Source organism: Oncorhynchus mykiss, chromosome 11, assembly GCF_057628025.1.
Source record: "Oncorhynchus mykiss isolate SJ-2025 chromosome 11, ASM5762802v1, whole genome shotgun sequence".
Classification (NCBI taxonomy): Eukaryota; Metazoa; Chordata; class Actinopteri; order Salmoniformes; family Salmonidae; genus Oncorhynchus; species Oncorhynchus mykiss.
This window is the reverse complement of record NC_143032.1, coordinates 41924927-41945943: the sequence shown is the minus strand read 5'-3', so window position 1 is coordinate 41945943 and position 21017 is coordinate 41924927. Positions and strand designations below refer to the sequence as shown.

Genomic DNA, 21017 nt, shown 5'->3' with positions numbered 1-21017 from the left:
TTTTTTAAATCCCCAACTGATTCAGCTGGCTTATAGACACTTATAAGCAGGCAGTTAATAATTATGTTGAACAAGGATGTGTATCCAATGTGTCGAGGTATGAAATTAGGTCAATAGCTTTAAAGTGTTGTATGGAAGTCCGATGTGTGATGGCCCGCGAAACCCACAACGTCCTAAATTGGATTCTAGGCTGGTATGTGAAATGTACGTAATGGCCACAGCCATAAAAGGATATGTAGAAGGAAATTAAAAACTTTACATTCACATTTAATGCTTACATACACTATATATACAAAAGTATGTGGACACCACTTCAAATTAGTGGATTTGGCTATTGCTGACAGATGTATAAAACTCGAGCACAGCCATGCAATCTCCATAGACAAACAATGGCAGTAGAATGGCCTTACTGAAGAGCTCTGTGACTTTGAAAGTGGTTTGGGCTGGGCCCATTAGTTCCACTGAAGGAAAATCTTTATGCTACAGCATACAATGAAATTCTAGACTATTCTGAGCTTCCAACTTTGTGGCAAAAGTTTGGGGAAGGCCCTTTCCTGTTTCAGCATGACATAAAAAATTGTTTATCAAGAACAGTGTGGAAGAACTTGACTGGCCTGCACAGAGCACTGATCTCAACTCCATCAAAAACCTTTGGGATGAATTGGAACACCGACTGTGATTCAGGCCTAATAGCCCAACCTCACTAATGCTCGTGACTGAACGGAAGCAAGTCCCCGCAGCAATGTTCCAACATCTAGTGGAAAGTCTGTTAACGCAGCAAGGGGGGGGGGGGCAATTCCATATTAATGCCGATGATTTTGGAATGAGATGTTCGACGAGCAGGTGTCCACGTACTTTTGGTCATGTAGTGTAGTTCTCAGTGTACAGTCCTCACTTCAGGGCTCGTATTCATAAAGCATCTCAGTTGGCGTGCTGATCTAGGATCAGATCCCCCCTCTTATTGATTATGATTTAAAGTGACAAAACTGATCATAGATCAGTACTACTTTGAGACTATAATATAATAAGAGTGTAGCCCAGGGATAGGCCACCCTGTCCCTGGAGTGCCGCAGGTACTGCAGGATTTTGTTCCAAATAGGCACCACACCAGACCAACTGATTAGTTCAGTGATTGCCTAAATTCTAATCACCGGAGGCCTCATTTATAAATATTGAGTAGAAATTATTTTAAAATACTACTTCCAAACGGAATTTAGAATGGTCGTATGCATAGTAATAGTCTGATTTATCAAACAATCCTACCAACGTCATACGCACACCGGTAGGAATGAACTGTAACTCAGTAAAATTAACTGGAACTCAGTAAAATCAAATTAAATTGTTACATTTATACTTTTGTTCAGTAACACATTTATAAAAATGCTGTACCATGAAATAAAAATGGCAAGGCTTAAATATAGGTGCTGGTTTCAGAGATTGATAGCCAGCATCATACCACCCTGCATCCCACTGCTGGCTTGCTTCTGAAGCTAAGCAGGGTTGGTCCCTGGATGGGAGGCTAGATGCTGCTGGAAGTGGTGTTGGTGGGCCAGTAGGAGGCACGCTTTCCTCAAGTCTAAAAAAAATACCCCTGTGTAGGGTGCTGTTGTCCCGATCGGATGTTAAATGTGTGTCCTAACTCTCTGTGGTCACTACAGATCACATGGCACTTATTGTAGGGGCGTTAACCCTGGTGTCCTGTCTAAATTCCCAAGCTGTCACTCATACCATAATCCACAGTTTATAATTGACTCATTCATCCCCCTCTCCCCAGGTTGTTGCTGTAAATGAAAATGTGTTCTCAGTCAACAGACTTGGTAAAAAGTTAAGAGGTGTGACCAGTAAAAACTAGAACATAGCTACAAAAGAGAGGACAATTAAGTATACTTGAAATGAGTAGGAAACACTGGTCAGAAAGACATCTATCCTCAACAGTTCCCTCATGTATGTGTATAGGCCATAATTGCTGCTCTACTGAATGAGTTGTGCGTGCCAGCAAAATCAACACTTGGTTATGAGGTTGTTCTCACTTTTCCAAGTTTACAAATTAAACTCTGGGCAGTGAGAGAATAAGCTCATGGAAGCAATTGAACATGTTTCAGTATTGACTATTTTAAACCCAAGAACATGTTTTAGAACCGTAATCTCAGTAGGAAATATGCAAACATGATTGCCATTGCTAGCTAGATAGCTATCTAAATCGATTGCCTAGCAACAAACATTTTAGGATGATTTGTAAGAAGATGGATATTTGAGGACATAAAATCTTAAGATATTGTTGAGGAATTGCACTCATGAACTTTTTTTATTTTCTTAATAAGCAGCTTAAGTTTTTGCGTAAGAAGTGTTTTGTGAATCTGGGCCCAGGGTTGCCTACCCCTGGTCTAGTCTATATAAACACAAGCCAAGACATTATCCATTGCTGTCGGTCAACTCAACAGGTTGCAATGCTGCCATCTAGTGGTTAGCTTTGTCAGAATGGGAGTGTCCCTGACTACTTAAACAAAACTGAAAATCAGTAGCTGAAACCATTTATTTTTGACTAGGCAAGTCAGTTAAGAACAAATTCTTATTTACAATGACGGCCTACACTGGACGAAACTGTTGTATAATAATAAAAACGTCTATCGCCACGATAGATGTGTAAAAGACAGAAAGGGAAAGGGGTAAGAACAGAGAAGACAGCATATGATTAATGAATCACTGTGCTACCCTAATATTCATCACAATTACATAATAGTGTCTCCAGTGGTGTCTCCTAACCAGCCTTGGGCTCCCAGTCGGCCTGAAGGTTATCTTAAGAATGGGTGAGGTGGTGATTTTATTTATCTGTTATTTTACCAGGTAAGTTGACTGAGAACACATTCTCATTTGCAGCAATGACCTGGGGAATAGTTACAGGGGAGAGGAGGGGGATTAATGAGTAAATTGTAAACAGGGGATTATTAGGTGACTGTGATGGTTTGAGGGCCAGATTGGGAATTTAGCCAGGACACCGGGGTTAACACCCCTACTCTTACAATAAGTGCCATGGGATCTTTAATGACCTCAGAGAGGCAGGGCACCCGTTTAACGTCCCATCCGAAAGATGGCACCCTGGGGCATTGGGATATTCTTTAGACCAGAGGAAAGTGTGCCTCCTACTGGCCCTCGAACACCATTTCCAGCAGCATCTGGTCTCCCATCCAGGAACTGACCAGGACCAACGCTGTTTAGCTTCAGAAGCAAGCCAGCAGTGATGACAGGACTGGGGGTTGGCATCCTCTTTCACATCAAAACATAACTGCAGATGAGACAGACAGCTTGCATGTTTAAGCCTTGTTTTTTAAATGTATTCTTACTGGCAATCATCATAATCATCTGGAAGTGAATTGCAAAACATACCTTGGATCATTAATTCTGGGACTACTACATCTCTATTTCAATGTAAAGCATCTCTTTAATAATAGTTCCTGTTGACCCGACCAAGTGACCTCAACTCTGATCATGCTGTGCCTTCTGTGTAGCCAGTTCAGATGCGGGAAGGGTTCACAGACACAGCTGATATCACTTAGAGGATTTAGGGAGAAGGGGGGAGAGAGGGATGAAGTGAAGGGGAAAGACTTATTGAGAAAATAAGGTAGTTAAAGAGACAGTGTTCAACAGGAATCTGTGTGCGAGGCCTCACCAGGTGTCCACACTAAGTGGCTGCAGAGTACTTTATGCTGAAAAACATGCACATGTAACCGATGTGAAATGGCTAGCTAGTTAGCGGTGGTGCGCGCTAATAGCGTTTCAATCGGTGACGTCACTTGCTCTGAGACCTTGAAGTAGTGGTTCCCCTTGCTCTACAAGGGCCGCTGCTTTTGTGAAGCGATGGGTAACGATGCTTCGAGGGTGACTGTTGATGTGTGCAGAGGGTCCCTGGTTTGAGCCCAGGTTGGGGCGAGGAGAGGGATGGGAAGCTATACTGTTACACACAGACACACGAGGACAAACAATATTGCGTAGTTATAGAAATAAGGAAGTGTCTTACTATTCTCCATGGTAGGCTCTCTTACCTATTCTTTGAAGGTGGAAGGAGCCAGGTATACACCTGAGCCTGCTTACTGCACAACACAATCCATCAATCAGATTGATACATGAGTGTGTAGGTGTGGGTTATAGGGTGTCTAATTGTTCTAATTTTTTTCAATATGGGTGACTTAAAATAGCCTGTTTTTGTTTTGGCATTACACCCTTACCTAAACAGCATCCACACCTGAGAAGTAGAAATCAAAGGGAGAGAAACTGGGAATGTAATAACTGCAGTTGACATCGCTAAGTAAATGGAAGAATACTCTTATTGTAATGTGGATGGCTCTTAAAAGAGCCTTTGGTTGTGCATAGTGTAGTCTATAGTGTTGCCAAGGAACAGCACCCTCTTTGAAGAAGTAGGAGGTGAAGATCTCCCGCACACGGATTGCCTCTTGCTGCGTTGTTGGACCCCATCCTTGAAACATCCTGCAGAGCAGTAGACATCTCCTCTGGCACACAGCGGCGAGCTGCAGATCCCCTCCTGGTCCACGTGTCCATTCTCATGAAGTTATGCAGGACAGCACAGTTAGCCTTCACACACCTGAATTCCTCCAGGAGGCAGTCCCAGGTGGCCCTGGTCACCCAACCTTGCAGTGCCCTACATCTTAACTGTAGGCAATCGTTACAAGGTATCTGTAGAATTATGGAAGAATGTCATTATTAGACTTTTACATCAGCAGGTAAAGTGTGGATTACTAAAGTATAATATCCCTTCTATCAATCCAATGTTATCATGATTTGTTATGTGCATGTGTAGCATGTGACAATAACAGGATCACATCAAGGTTAGCATCACAAATTAATACATAAATACCACTTGAAGCTTGATGAAGAGTTGATCATTTGTATCAGCAAAACGTGCACCCCTTTGAGTCCCCAGGGCCAGGACTTTGAACCGCTGCCCTTCATTGGGACATCTTTATCTCTAGACAGGCTTTCATAGCTCTCTTTATCTGAGGACAGAAAGCCTCACAAGAAACAGACTTCATTACACTGCACTGAATATTATGTTACTATTATCTCCAGCCTCACTTCTAGGGACTGGAACTACACAAGTACCTTCCCTATCCAGAATAGCCTACTCTCTCGCTTTGAGTTGGGGCTGCTATCTTTTCACCCACCTTATGTCAAGTTGGCTAGCTCATTTAGCAGCGTATGAGTTAGCCTGCACTGTAGCTAACTAATAATAAATCGTTTTTTTTTTTACATTTTCGAAATGTATTTAACGTTACTTACTTGAATAGGTTCTCCCATCCATGTGGACAATTGGAAACAGGGAAGCAAAGTGTGTTCGTCACCAGAGCGTCTTAAAAGCATATTACTATCGAACTATTTAGGCATTTAATAACCAGACCTTCATACATACTTCATATGTTGAATTATTGACGCTCAATCAAAAAGGTATTATATGCTGCCAGCACGCCCACAAGCGATTCACAACGGGCGGCCTAAGAGGCAAAGGGCAATTTACTGCTTGCTCGTGAACATGCCAGTCAAACTGGGCTCTTTTACATCACTGGATGTAAAAATGTGAAGCATCCGCTTGAAATTTCATTCACTACCAAATATGGTAGTGAGAGGATGCCCCACTGGCCGGAATTGATTTTGGCCGATATATTCTTCAAATTCTCATCTGTGAAACATTTGATTTCAATACAGTGTTATGTTCCCAAATGTAGAATATGTTATGAACAGAGTGGACTAAGTTTTGTAGACTTTACCCTTTTTTAAATCGCGTTGTTTTGGAGTGCAATGGCAAATTGAGTTTATGCCCACGCGCACTTCGCAGAGTAGGCGTTCCCTAACGGAAATATGCAGATATCTGCTAGCACGCGCCAATAGGATCTTCCTAGCTTGTGCTTGGTGCTGTCCACCTCCTTGCTTGTTCTGCCCACTTTGACTCATAGATTCACATTGGAAATTACAGGCTGTGGTCTATCTTGGTTCAATTGTAAAAAAAAAAAGAAATTGGTAAAGGACTCCTGAAACCGGAACTAGCAAGATGTCAGCCCCCACGAATCGGCGTATTCGACAGTGAGTAGATTACGTTGAAAACAACGGTCAGCCATCTTGGAGGCTGTCTCTAGTTCTTATTATAGCCAAATATTATGGATATACTGACAAGAAACACGTCTCTCTGCCCTAACAATGGGAGTCGTTGTCCACAAAACATCACTGCGGGCTGTCTAGCTCCCTCCTAAGCTTTCTTTGGATTGGTTGTACATCTCATTATTGTAATCCATTTTTGAATATTCGATCAGGGTTGTTGAAGTCCACCGCCGGTATTCAATAGAGAGATGCTATGCTACTAGCCCCATGACATGAATATGCTTAGCCATCTCGAGAAAACTCTTATATAAAAATGTTTTTGTCTAAAAGTTGCCAGGATGTCACGTGTGTCCTAAATATGTATATATATATATAATATATAATATATATACACAACTTAGGCATTATGAAACGTATATTAGATCTAATATACATCACGTAACAAATAAGCCATTTATCTTTTTATTGGACAAATTCGACACTCATTGACAAAAACTTCTTGCTTGGTGGGTGAAACAACGACACGTGCTGTAGAGGGAGACAGATTTTCCGCTGAGTTTTGGGGCTCTCTTCCCCTCTGTTATAGCTCAATCACAGATAGAACATTGAGCCAGATATTTCACTGGATATATAAATGTGACGCATCCGGTTGGAGTTTCCACTCACTACCAAATATGGTGATGAGAAGGAAGCCCAGTGGCCGGCAGTGAGAGAAACTGGAGCGAGATGGGTTTTGGCCGACATTCAGCACATTTTCTCATCAATGGAACATTTGATCTCCATACAGATTTGTGCGTCCGAAACTAGAATCTTTAACAAACAGAGTGGATTGCGTTTTGTAGACTACCCTTTGCAAAATATTCCAACAAATTGTTTGTTTAGGAGTACACGGGTGAATTGAGTTATTGCACACGCACAAAGTAGGCGTTCCCTAACTGAAATGTGCAAATAACTGCTAGAACGCGCCAATGGGATATCACTAGCTCGTGCTTGGCTCTGCCCACCTTGATTGTTCTGCTCACTAGGATCAATTTGCTCCCGTTGTGAACGACAGGCTCTGGTCTATCTTGGGTTAGTTAAACAAATCTTTGGCTCAATGGTCGGAAGGGGAGGCAAGATCAGGTGGGACCATTATTGCCAATGAGAGTACAGATACGCGTGTCGACAACAGGCAGAACGGTTTCCACTACTTACCACAGCCACAAACACATTAATTGGCAATATTGTAAAAATTCATGAAAACCAACATTTGGTTTTGGTCTTAATTTAAGGTTAGGTTAGCTGTGTGGTTAGGGTTAAAATCACATTTTATGAAAATAAATGGTAAAACTGGGCGGAGTTCAGGACTTTGTGGCTGCGGTAACTAGCGACGACCAGGCATAACATCGATATACGTCGTTTTTCCTCGAAGTTGGGGGGTTTTCACGAGTCGTACTTATAATAAGTACTCTTAACCTAATCATTCCAAAACGTCTATTCGAGCAAATAAGCCATTCAAGGGTGACACTGTCATTGGTTCCCATACAAAAACTAAAAAAAGTGAAAATAAAATGATCCCTGTCGCTTCCTCTCTGGTTTAAGCACCTTCATGGGGTCTCTGCTCACCCCATTGCCTCCTTGCTCTGTTTTATTTTGTGATGTATGAGTTATTTTGTCATTCACAGGAAAGTACCATGACTCATGGTAAGTGTTTGTAATGCATCAGTCCAGTAGTCTACTTGCAAGTCGGTTTCTGCTCTCCTGCTAAATCCTAATTAGAAATTAATAAAACATGTAATTAGTAGTAGTTTTTTATTATTACATGTAGGCAGTTCTTGGCAGCTAAACGCTGAATTGCAGTTCACAGCACATCTCAGGGACCACGCTCACATGTGAAGAGGTTGACAGCCTAAAAAGGCCCTGTTAAAAAAGGCAAACGGGGTGGTTATAGGAACATGATGGCAGGCTGAGGACTGGAGGCAGTCCTTGTGGTATCAGCTGCAATGTAAAGACTAATCAAGGGTAATGCACACCACCGCATAAATCCAGGGGATTGAGCGTCCTTGGCAGGCAAGTGAACTGGGCCTAAGCAGATAGCAAAAAGTCCTCCCCATGCTAAGCTAACAGCTGCTTCTCCTTATCACTGTAGGCACAAGTGAGACCCATCTCTCAGATCAGTGAGAGGTAAACACAATTCATCACAGCACAGTGACTGGGGCTTTACTTATATGCTCTGCTCTCCTGTTCTGGATTCTCACTGGATCAAAGCATATGACTCACAGTACTGTAAAAGACAAACTAGGGCATCAGTGTGTGTAAGTGTAACCACCCAGACAACCTTTGGATCATAAACGTTTTTAGATCAGTCTTTCATTATATGATGGATGATTAAATAACAGGCTTGTCCCTCTAAGGCTGTGGTGTAAAGCACTTAGGTAAAAATATTTTAAAGTACTACTAAAGTATATATTTTTTTGTACAGTATCTGTACTATACTATATTTATTTTTGAAAACTTTTACTTCACTACATTCCCAAAGAAAAATGTACTTTTTACACAATACATTTTCCCTGACACCCAAAAGTACTTGTTACATTTTTAATGCTTAGTAGGACAGGAAAACGGTCCAATTTACACACTTATCAAGAGAACATCCTCGGTCATCCCTATTACCTGATCTGGGGGATTCACTAAACACAGATGCTTTGTTTGTAAATTATGTCTGAGTGTTGGCGCGTGCCCCTGGCTAGCCGTAAACTTAAAACACATGAATATTGTGCCGTCTGGTTTGCTTAATATAAAGGAATTAGAAAATATTTATATTTTTACTTTTGACACTTAATTAAGTACATTTGATCAATTATGTTTACTTTTGATACTGAAGTATATTTAAAACCAAATACTTTTACTCAAGTACTATTTTACTGGGTGATTTTTAACTTTTACTTGAGTCATTTACTATTAAAGGATCTTTACTTTTACTCAAGTATGACAATTGGGTACTTTTTCCACTACGGCTCTAAGGCTTGTCCTTCAGGTAACCACAATAAATGGATTTCAAGTTCTAGGGAATGTGCAAAATGAAGTCAAATGAAACCGTTTAATAGTACATGTAAATCAGTCATTTTACACAGAAATCTGATAGGTGTAATGGTGTCAGTTTGTGTGATGATAAATCTGTTTAATAGTGTCGCACCACTAGGACAAATAAAATCATCCCTGACTAACACTGTAAAAGAACTGGCAAGGGCACTGCCTTACCACTTGCTTCCCAGAGGAAGACTGGGAGACTAAAATAGCTCTGAAATTGCATTGCTATAATCATACCACCTCTCCCTATAAATATGCCCCGTTGTTTTCACTGTTGACTCAGTGGGGTAAGCCATGGCACAGTGGTGGTTAGGAAGATTGGTGCCTGCCTGCTCAAGTATCCCCCGGGCCTCTATTTACCAGTGAAAGCTTAGCTGAGGTCTCACTTAAAGGACCTGTTGAAATTGTTCCACATGTGCCTCTCATACCAGGTTTAGACCCAGAGTTCCCCATGTTGTTACCTATTTTAACCAAGCTCTTGGGGGGGGAATCTTATGTAAGATGTCATGCTTTCTTCGTCTGGTGGTTCTGTGTCTTATTACAGCCTCGAGTCATCTTGGGTATTACGCTACAAGCTTGGCAAATCTGTATTTGGGGAGTTTCTCCCATTCTTCTCTGTAGAGCCTCTCAAACTCTTGTCAGGTTGGATGAGGAGCGTTGCTGCACAGCTATTTTCAGGTCTCTCCAGAGATATTCGATTGAGTTCAAGTCCAGGCTCTGGCCAGGCTATTCAAGGACATTCAGAGACTGATCCTGAAGCCACTCCTGCGTTGTATTGGCTGTGTGCTTAGAATCATTGTCCTGTTGGAAGGTGAATCGCCACACCAGCCTGAGGTCCTGAGCAGGTTATCAAATATTGCTCTGTACTTTGTTCCGTTCATCTTTACCTCAATCCTGACTAGTTTCCCAGTCTCTGCCACTGAAAAATATCCTCATAGCATGCTGCTGCCACCACCATGCTTCACCGTAAGGACGGTGACAGGTTTCCTCCAGAAGTGACGATTGGAATTCATGCCGAAGAGTTCAATCTTGGTTTCATCCGACCAGAGAATCTTGTTTCTCATGGGCTGAGTGTCATTTAAGTGCCTTTTGGCAAACTCCAAGCGGGCTGGTCATGTGTCTTTTACTGAGGAGTAGCTTCTGTCTGGCCACTCTACCATAAAAGCCTGATTGGTGGAGTGCTGCAGAGATGGTTGTCCTTCTGGAGGCTTCTCCCATCTCCACAGCGGAACTCTGTAGCTCTGTCAGAGTGACCATCGGGTTCTTGGTCACCTCCCTGACCAAGGCCCTTCTCCACCGATTGCTCAGTTTGGCCAGGCGGCCAGCTCAGGTAAGAGTCTTAGTGGTTCCAAACTTCTTCCATTTAAGAATGATGGAGGCCACTGTGTTCTTAGGGACTTTCAATGCTGCAGAAATGTTTGTGCACCTTTCCCCAGATCTGTGCCTCGTTAAAATCCTGTCTCGGAGCTCTACGGACAACTCCTTCGACCTCATGGCTTGGTTTTTGCTCTGACTTGTACTGTCAACTATGGGACCTTATATAGACAATGTCCAATGAATTGAATTTACCACAGGTGGACTCCAATCAAGTTGTAGAAACATCTCAAGGATGATCAATGGAGCTCAATTTTGAGTCTGATAGCAAAGGGTCTGAATACTTATGTAAATAAGGTATTTCTGTTTTTTATTTGTAATACATTTGCAAAAATGTCAAACCCGTTTTCGCTTTGTCATTATGGGGTATTGTGTGTAGATTGCTGAAAAAATATATATTTAACACATTTTAGAATAAGGCTGTAACTTAACAAAACGTGGAAAAAGTCAAGGGGTCTGAATACTTTGCCATCTTTTACGCTGGAGACGAATTTCTCACACCGGCCACTACTAATGGAAAATCCCAACAATTTACCACATAAGTAAAGAGCTCCCATACGAGAGGATTTTTATTTGCTTATGCATGGCATGTGGACCTGGCTGCTATAAGACTTTGCACTGGTCTCAGTCAAGGTGTGCCATCGTCCTTTAGCCTATTTTATGGGCATTGTGCTGACTGAAACACCTGCAGGGAGACACTGGAGTGAGCCCTTATGTAGGACACCTTTTCCGTGGAGCATTATTCAGGGTTATTTTAAGACACGGCAGAAGGTTAGAAAGGCCAGAAATTAGGAATGATACTATAATGTGAGTAGACCAGTGAGGAAAACAGTTCTACAAAATGTGAGTTTCCATAGTCCATTAAGGTATACCATTTTATTTTTTATGTTTTTAAAAAACCACCATATGGAAAAATGTGACCTATTGCACGGCTATAAAACTATTTATCCACTGAAACAATGCAATTGTTTCCTGCGGCCTTGTGAATGTTGACCTGCTTGAAGGTCTTACTCACATCGGCTATGGAGAGCGTGATCACACAGTCGTCCGGAACAGCTGATGCTCTCATGCATGTTCGAGGCAAGTAATACTGAAACATGCACGAGAGCATCAGCTGTTCCAGACTGTGTGATCACACTCTCCGTAGCCGATGTGAGTAAGGCTTTCAAACAGGCCAACATTCACAAGGCTGCAGGGCCAGACAAATTACCAGGACGTGTACTCCGAGCATGCGCTGACCAACGGGCCAGTGTCTTTACTGACATTTTCAACCTGTCCCTGCCTGAGTCTGTAATACCAACATGTTTCAAGCAGACCACCATAGTCCCTGTGCCAAATAACACTAAGTTAACCTGCATAAATGACTACAGACCCAAAGCTCTCACGTCTGTAGCCATGAAGAGTTTTGAAAAGCCGGTCATGGCTCACAACACCATTATCCCAGAAACCCTAGACCCACTGCAATTTGCATACCACCCCAAGAAATCCACAGATGATGCAATCTCTATTGCACTCCACACTGCCCTTTCCAACCTGGATAAAAGGAACAGCTATGTGAGAATGCTATTCATTGACGACAGCTCAACGTTCAACACCATAGTGCACTTAATGCTCATCACAAAGCTAAGGACCCTGGGACTAAACACCTCCCTCGGCAACTGGATCCTGGACTTCCTGACGGGCCACCCCCAGGTAGTAAGGGTAGGTAACAACACATCCGCCACACTGATCCTCAACACGAGGGACCCTCAGGGGTGCATGCTCAGTCCCCTCCTGTACTCCCTGTTCACCCATGACTGCATGACCAAGCACGACTCCAACACCATCATTAAGTTTGCTGATGACACAACAGTGATAGGCCTGATCACCAACAACGATGAGGGAGGTGGTCAGAGACCTGGCTGTGTGGTGCCAGGATAACAACCTTTCCCTCAACAAAGTCTATTCCCCCTCAGGAGACTGAAAAGATGTTGCATGGGTCCTCAGATCCTCAAAAAGTTATACAGCTGCACCATCGAGAGCATCCTGACTGGTTGCATCACTGCCTGGTATGGCAACTGCTCGGCCTCTGACCGTATGGCGCTACAGAGGTTAGTGCGTACGGCCCAGTACATCACTGGGGCAAAGCTTCCTGCCATCCAGATCTCGTACAATGCTGTGTACTACTCCCTTCACAGAACAGCGTAAACTGGCTCTAACCAGAATAGAAAGAAGAGTGGGAAGCCCCGATGCATAACTGAGCAAGAGGACAGGTACAATAGAAGGCCAGCATCCCGGAGTCGCTTCTTCACTGTTGCCGTTGAAACTGGTGTTTTGCGAGTACTATTTAATGAAGCTGCCAGTTGAGGACTTGAGGCATCTGTTTTTCAAACTAGACACTCTAATGTACTTGTCCTCTTGCTCAGTTGTGCACCGGGGCCTCCCACTCTCTATTCTTGTAAGGGCCAGTTTGCTCTGTTCTGTGAAGGGAGTAGTACACAGCGCTGTACGAGATCTTCAGTTTCTTTGCCATTTCTCGCATGGAATAGCCTTAATTTCTCAGAACAAGTATAGACTGACGCATTTCAGAAGAAAGTTATTTGTTTCTGGCCATTTTGAGCCTGTAATTGAACCCACAAATGCTGGTGCTTCAGATACTCAACTAGTCTAAATAAGGCCAGTTTTATTGCTTCTTTAATAAGGACAGCAGTTTTCAGCTGTGCTAACATAATTGCAAAATGGTTTTCTATTGATCAATTAGCCTTTTAAAATTATAGACTTGGATTAGCAAACACAATGTGCCATTGGAACACAGGAGTGATGGTTGCTGATAATGGGCCTCGGTACGCCTATGTCGATATTCCATTAAAAATATGCCGTTTCCTGCTACAATAGTCATTTTCAACATTAACAATGTCTACACTGTATTTCTGATCAATTTGATGTTATTTTAGTGGACATTTTTGGGGGGCTTTTCTTTCAAAAACTAGGACATTTCAAAGTGACCCATAACTTTTGAACGGTACTGTACATGTTACCTCAACTAACCGGTGACCCTGCACATTGACTCTGTACTGGTACCCTGTATATAGCCTCGCTGTTGTTATCTTTCTGCTGGTCTTTAATTATTTGTAACCGTTATTATTGACTTAAAACATATTTTTCTTAACTGCATTGCTGGTTAAGGGCTTGTAAGTAATTATTTCACTGTGTTCAGCGCATGTGACAAATACAATTTGATTTACTTCCACACTTGACAGACTACAGCTACGAACATGCGCAAATCAACCAGACATAGAAAACAACCTTGTTTCAGTTTTAAATTAGCACTTGAACATTCCAGAGAAGAATTAGGCTACTGTTCAGCAGAGTTGACAAAAGTTGAAGAGATCAAACATATGACAAAGAACCCCTAGTTGACACGTAACCCATGTTTTACACAAATAAGATAGACAAGTTGAACAGTGAGAAAAACAATAACATAACCAACCATGGCCAGCTACAGAGGCCTACTGTGGTCATAGAGCAACACCCTACCTGCTACATGCATTACTCATCATGACTCATCAAAAGAACATCCAGTAACTGTGCAATATTTTTAACGTGCTGGGAAAAGAAAATTAGGTGTGTGCAGGGAAGTCACCACAAAAGTTTCATCCTGTTGCATAGCTATCTGGGGCTGATTGATAACACTGGGGCAATGAGGACAAGTGCAATATGGGTTTATTGTCAAATCAGTTCTTAAAATATGAACTTGATATATGTCACTTTGTCATATGAAGTCTTAAAGTCTGTTGTAATAAAGTGCAGAATTAAAGCAAGTTCCCTGGTGGAACTGTACATTTGTATGGTTCGGTGAAATGTATTTCTAAAAATATGAAAAGCCCTTTAACCACACGAATAAAGCTAATGTGCAAGGTTATTTCACAAAGCTCAGCCCCACTGTACATGGCCTCCCCTCTTTTCAATTAGAATACAATTGGATAAATATAAAGGTTTCACGTTTGGGTTAGTCAGAGCTCTGAAGAGTTTATACGATAATTGATATGTCGTACAAAGCTCAATGTCAATGAATTTCCTGTAAACTCAAACTACATGCACGGCCATACTAGTATCCAACTAACCTGTGTCTATTGTTTTTGTGCTCAGCTCACCATAGAACAAATCAGGCTCAAAGATCAATAACATGAAGCATATGGGCTGCATACACTCCTACTCAAAACCTGCACACAATTACCTTTTAGAGTTAACACATGAAACCACGCAACACTACCAATCGAACAGTATTCAGTAATTGTCACATCCCTCTTTGCTTAGTGTAACAAATTATGGAAACAAAGAAACAGGCAGTCACCACATATGATGCTAAATATTGCACAGACAAGTGCTAACACAGAACAGTCGCATATCATAGCCTGTGCATAGGAGGAATAAAGCACTTATGGTATTTGCAAACATTACCACTTCATAAAGCTTCATGGTTTTTTGATAGAGAAATTAGTTAATTCCATTACACTCAACTACGCCGACACAAAACCATGACAACATAACCATTGAATGAGAGCATAAAGAATGTATGATTAAAGTTAAGAGTCCATATATTGGCAACATAGTAATGGAAAAAAGTCCCAGCATTCCACCATCTTTGCATAGATAGAAAGAAACAAAGAGATGGGGGCATGGAGAAATCTCTCAATGATATCTTAATAAATAGCATGGAAAATGTAGAAATTAGTAAGCTAAAAATATTGTGCATGCGCATATTTTAAAAATCCCTATCAGTTTGCCACAGAGCTATAAAGGGGGGCTGCACTTCCTGATTTGGCCTATTTTCTTCAGCCATGTACATTGTGTAATTTGCTGATGGTCCCTAACTAGCCCCAAAGAAATATCTAATGTCAAACCAAATTGGCCATGGGAACTACTATGGTTGCGTGCAGCTCTGCTCCAAATTGATGATAACTTGGGTGCTGTCAGCTGTGGGCAGGATTGAAATAAACCCAACCCGAGAATTTTTTTTAGGGTACTCCTCATTCCATGACATACCGTTTTTTTCCCTATCATCTCGCAGACTATGACCAAAATTATCCTATTTACACTTTGTAGTCAATTTTGACACTATAATAAATGTTTGACTCATATCGATAGGCTGTTTTCAAAACAAGAAGCAAGAAGTTGCTTTTTATGGGCAGTTGCTTTTTAATTCTTGCTTCGCAGGGGAGGGGGGGGGAGTTCACACAATGTTCATCATGGACTCCAATACAATCAAAAAGAGTGCACGTGGGGCAAGGAGAATGGTGGCGCACATCTTTCATAGTCATTATCTGTGGAGAAGCACAAAGGCCTCCAGCTTCTCTGGGATGTTTCCTCTGTAGCAGAGGCTGTGCTTGATGATAGCCCGTGCAGCCAGACACTGCAGGGTGGTGTGGTTGATGGGCTGGATCAGGTTCTTGGCCATCTCCTTCTCGTCCAGCAGGTCGCAGGCCGTCTGCTTCAGGGAGTTGGTGCTGTCAAAGTGCGTGCCGCAGGCGATCAGCAGGTTCATGATGTCCGGGTGATTGTTGGCGGCGGCCACATGCAGGGGGCTGTTGTTGTCCTCGTCGCGGCAATTGACGTCCGCCCCACACTCCAGTAGGATAGAGGTGACCTGGAAAGAGGGGAACTTACAGACAGGATAGCGGCCCACGCAGGTGGTGTTCCTGTCCACGGCCAGGTGGAGCGGGCTGTAGCCATTCTTCCCACAGGGCTGCAGCTTGAGGAACCTGTAGATGGTCTCCTTCTTGAAATGGTCCTGCTCCACGGTACAGGGGACCTTCTCCAGCAGGCAGATGAGATGCAGGATGATGGAGAGGGCCTTGCTGAGCTGGGCCGGGTCAGGCTGGGTTTGTTTCACCGCACGTTCAATCTCCAGCACGCTCTTACTGAGGATGCCCATGAGGTCGTTGAAGGAGACCGAGGTGCCCAGAAGGCCTTTAGCACGGTCCTGGAGCATGAAGGAGAATAGTTCAGCGAAGGACAGCAGGCTGCTGGCTGTCATGGGGCTGAGGGGGTCCAAGTTGCTCTGCTGCATGTCAAGGGCATACTTCCAAAGGTTGATGCAGCGCTCAAAATTCCCAGAGTCAGCGTATACAGCTCCCCGGTAGCGGATGTAGTAAGAGGTGTCGGGGTGGGAGGGGCCCAGGATGCGCTCTCTAATGAGCAGGGCCTGCATCCTCATCTCATCAGGGTCTGAGATCAGGCTGTCTAGCTCCTCCCCATTACTTACTTCCCTGGCATAGTCATAGGCCATGATCAACTGCTTTGGCTCAGCTTTGTTAAGAACATTTTTGCTGTCACTGTATCTCAGGTCCATGGCCCTCTTCCAGTACTTTAATGCCCCAAGAAGATCCCTCTTTTTGTCCACAAAAGTAGCACCAAGCAGTTCGAGGGCGTTTATCCTCTCCATGTGGTTTGTTTGCTGGTGTTGTGTCAGATAGTCAACAATGTTAGTGTGGCCAGTCACACTAGCAGACAGCAGTGGGGTCATTCCATAACCATCCCTCTCCATGGTGGCACCATATTTTAGCAGCATCTTCATTATCTCCAAGCTGCCAGATTCAGCACAGTCATGTAATGCTGTGTTACCTGTGAAGAAAGAAATACTAATACATGTTTTGCAAACTGGAAACCATTTTTGCAGATATTCTAGCAATAAATAAATATATATTCAAATTCATTGAAAGCAGATGTTTAAGTGAAGAGACAAAAAGGTTAAATTTGCTACATTTCATAACTAAATATGTTTGTCAAATAACTAAGCAAATGTCTTCCCACATGCTTGCCTGTAACCCTTTCCCTCTAGGAGTAGACCAGTGATGTAAGCAATGTGCAAATCTAAGCACCTGCCAAGGAGGTAAAATTCTCATGGATTGGGACAGATCTTGTGAGTGGGCTATTGCAAGGCTTACATTTAGAACAGGCCTGAGTGGTATCATGTCCCCTAATTGGTTTAAATACAAATTACTCCATCTTGTTATTTGACCCGATTAGATGTCCAAATGGAGGATTTACCTCAAGACTGTCTGAAAAACATGCACAGGTTTGGGAAATTGTATCAGACAAATGTGATCTGCGTTTAACAGCAAATTACTTAATGTTTCATCATTTTGGTTTTGATCTGTCATGACATAACGGAGCAAAGCACCTGCCAGGTACTAGGCCTTACCTCGTTGCTCAGGTAGACCCAGGGATATAAAATACAGGGAAATAAACATTTGAATGTGTGATCTCACCTTTAATACTTTTCCTGTTAACATCAGCGTCTTTCTCCAATAGATACTGGGCAATTTCCTTGTGTCCTTTGTAACACGAGATCATGAGGCATGTGTGACCATGTCTGTTTGCTACTTCCAGGTCTGCCTTGTGTTCTACCAGGTATTTTACAATGTCCAGATGCCCATCGAAGCAGGCTGCTCTCAGGGGGGTGGAATTGGTGAGTGTTGTATTGTTCACAGAGGCACCGTGGCCAAGTAAAGACTGCACGACTTTCAGGTGTCCTGCTGCTGAGGCAGCCCATAGAGGCGGGGCACCTTCGATAGTCTCTCCGTCGAAATTCACTGACCCCCCAACCTCAACGGGTGCGCAGCAACACTCCAAAAGATATTCCACTAAATCCAGGTGTCCGTATCTTGCAGCCATAAGCAAAGAGGTGGCACCGTTGGTTTTCTCTGCCATTAATTTGGTAACCTCTAGGCCAGTTTTGTTCTCCAAAAGTTTCTGAAGCAACCGTAGCTTGCCATCTCTGGCTGCATTGAACACCGCCGTTTGTAAATCCATTTATGCAGCTTTGTTCACGGACACAGTTGATTAAGACACGAGCGTCTTAAAAGTATGTGGCAGGTGTTGAGCAGAAGCCTTTGTTTGTGGCGCTAGCTAGCCTTGAATAGGTTGGCACTCGATACTAGGGGACTAGCTAACTACGTATTGCTAAATTAGCCAAACGGGAGGCAGAAATCAGCCAGCTAGCGACTGAAAAACGTATTTGTTAACATTGGCATGCTCTGCTTTGCCCTCTTCCCTATTGAAAGTTTGCTGGCCACGGAAATATAGCTAACTTAATAAAATTGGCTGGGTAGCTAGTTACGGCACTGTTCAACCAAATAGCATGGGTGTAATCATTACGCAAAATCTGTTGCCAACCCGATAACTCCAAACGGGAAACGATAGTTTACTGGGTACATCCAGGTAGGTCCCGCCCTGTTTCGTTCCGTTTGGTTGTTAAACGGTAAGACGTTTGCGTAATGAATACATCCCAGGGGTGTAATCATTAGCAAAACAGTTGAAAAGCATTACGTTTTGCAACTAAAACGAGTTTCTATTGGACAAATGCAGATAGATCCCTCCCTGTTTCGTCCCGTTCGCTTCCGTCTGAGAAACGTTTTGCAAAAGAATCGGCGTAATGAATACGCCCCAGCTAGGCGTGTTCAGTCTACGCTGTCCGACGTCCTTTTCAATTTCATCAAGCAGTTTTTTAGCCTTAATTCTGCATGTCATTTTCCGAAAGAACCATGTGTAAATCGACGTATATCTAGATGTTTTATCCAGTTTAAATATCAAGAAATACGGTGAGGCCAGAGAACATCCTCCCCGCTTGGTATTTAATGTACAGCTACGCTAGCTAGCCAACATTGTCCAGCAGCCGAAGTCGATTGCGATGCCTTCTTTTTCTTCGTTGATCAGCTTGTTGTGTTGTAGATGTTCCCGCCCGTTAAATCTATCCCAGAGGAAATAACACAAGAAAAACTAGCTAGTATGGCAATTTTTCTACAATGTTCTTTGAGGGGGGCGGGCAAATTTGTCGACCCACCACACTGGTTAGATCATCACGACTCAATGGGCGGATTCGATTATGCTGGGGTGTGGGACACGTGACACGAACGGGCAAAAACGGCGAGGGAGGAGCACTATATAAATCGAGAAGTAATCTGCACCGCTCTGTCATGTTGTCAAAAAATTAGGCAGCGTAGTGCATCGTCCCGAAACGATAGCGCCCTGGACTTCGGGCTAGAAGGTCGAGGGTTCGAGACCAGCTCTCCCAGCCTGTTTCATTACAATATGTTTGCATTTTCAAATTACTTTTCATTGTGAAGGTATATTAACCGTTTTTTCAAAATAAATCACTATTGCCTGTGAAAACTCAGAATCCTACTCATTACTCCAAGTGCTTGGTTACGTGACATTTGTTTTGAGCGGTCTGCTCCGTTTGGCTTTGAACGGGGCACCTGTGGCTCACGCCCGGAAGCAGCCCTGTTCCAAAACAAATGTAATCAACTGTAACTCAGTGCACAACACGCCTACCCGGACAGATTAATCGAGTCCCCTCATTACCCACAGTACACTGCTGTCAATTCGAAAACAATGCGTTTTTTAAATTTATTTATTTATTGAAAAGGAAAAGGAAACCATCCAATCACAGAGATTATATTCGTTTACGCAATAGCAGTTAAAGGCAAATACCCGACTCCATCATTTTAGGAGGTTGAGTAAGATGTCATTCGTTTTTGGGGTTTGTTGTGAATAAAGTTGGCATCTGCGCATATAACTGTATTAAACGAATAATAACATATTTGCATGTCCTTACAGGCAGATGGCGATTGCATTGCATATATTTTGTTGGCTACTACCACGTCCTGGAGGTTGAGTGAACAATGTACAGAGGATGTTTTTTTTTCCTGTGATCAATTATTTGATCAACAAGCACCAAGTGTACATAGAATCAAGATTCATTTGAGAAAAAGTGTAATGCTTTCTGCAGTTCTTGAAATCATCACGACAATGTAATCATAAAATGTTTCAGTACACATTTCTCGGTGTTGTATACAACCACACCTTTCATGATGTTCACAAGTGTACATGGCCCACAAGCTGCGTCCTTTGTAAAGAACCAAATGAAATACTTGATCATTAGCAACCTGAGCAGTGAGTAGATTTTTATGTATCAGCTATTCCTGATGATACTGATATTCTGCATCACAATATAGAGGTAATTGTCAAAATAATGGAAACACGAGTAAATGAGGGATATTGAAAGCAAGCACGTCCACACAGGTGTGGTTCTTGAGTTAATTAAGCAAATAACATCCCATCATGCTTAGTATCATCTTAAAAAATGCTGGGCAGACCATTATTTTGCCTCATAGGATGACAATGCACCCATCCACAGGGCACTGAATGATTTGATGAGCATGAAAACCATATGACATGGCCGTCTGTCACCCAATTGAACACTTGTGGGAGATTCTGGAGCGGCATCTGAGAAAGCATTTCCACCACCAACAAAACACTAAATTATGGAATTTCTCATGGAAGAATGGTGTCACATCCCTCCAATAAGGTTCCAGACACTTGTAGAATCTGTGCCAAGGTGCATTGAAGCTGTTCTAGCTTGTGGTGGCCCAATGCTCTATTAAGACACTTCAAGACACTTGTCTCCTTTATATTGGCAGTTACCT

At 42.7% G+C, this 21017-nt stretch overlaps 1 protein-coding gene and 1 long non-coding RNA gene across 3 annotated transcripts; both read right to left on the bottom strand.

The window, feature by feature from the left end:
* Positions 1-2519: 2519 nt before the first annotated feature.
* On the bottom strand, positions 2520-5575 carry LOC118937349 (uncharacterized). Of its 2 annotated transcripts, none has more exons than XR_016484482.1 (2): positions 5293-5575; positions 2520-4689 (listed from the first exon to the last, which is right to left on the bottom strand). It is a non-coding gene; the product is annotated as an uncharacterized LOC118937349 (long non-coding RNA). The 2 variants fall into 2 exon arrangements; XR_005034626.2 differs by having other exon boundaries at positions 4871-5574.
* Positions 5576-13833: 8258 nt separating this feature from the next.
* On the bottom strand, positions 13834-19427 carry LOC110535691 (protein fem-1 homolog C). The gene is made up of 2 exons (XM_021620866.3): positions 17799-19427; positions 13834-17151 (listed from the first exon to the last, which is right to left on the bottom strand). Exons 1-2 carry the CDS (start codon positions 18340-18342, stop codon positions 15848-15850), a joined length of 1848 nt encoding a protein of 615 aa, XP_021476541.2. The 5' UTR covers positions 18343-19427; the 3' UTR covers positions 13834-15847.
* Between the last annotated feature and the right edge of the window lie 1590 nt (positions 19428-21017).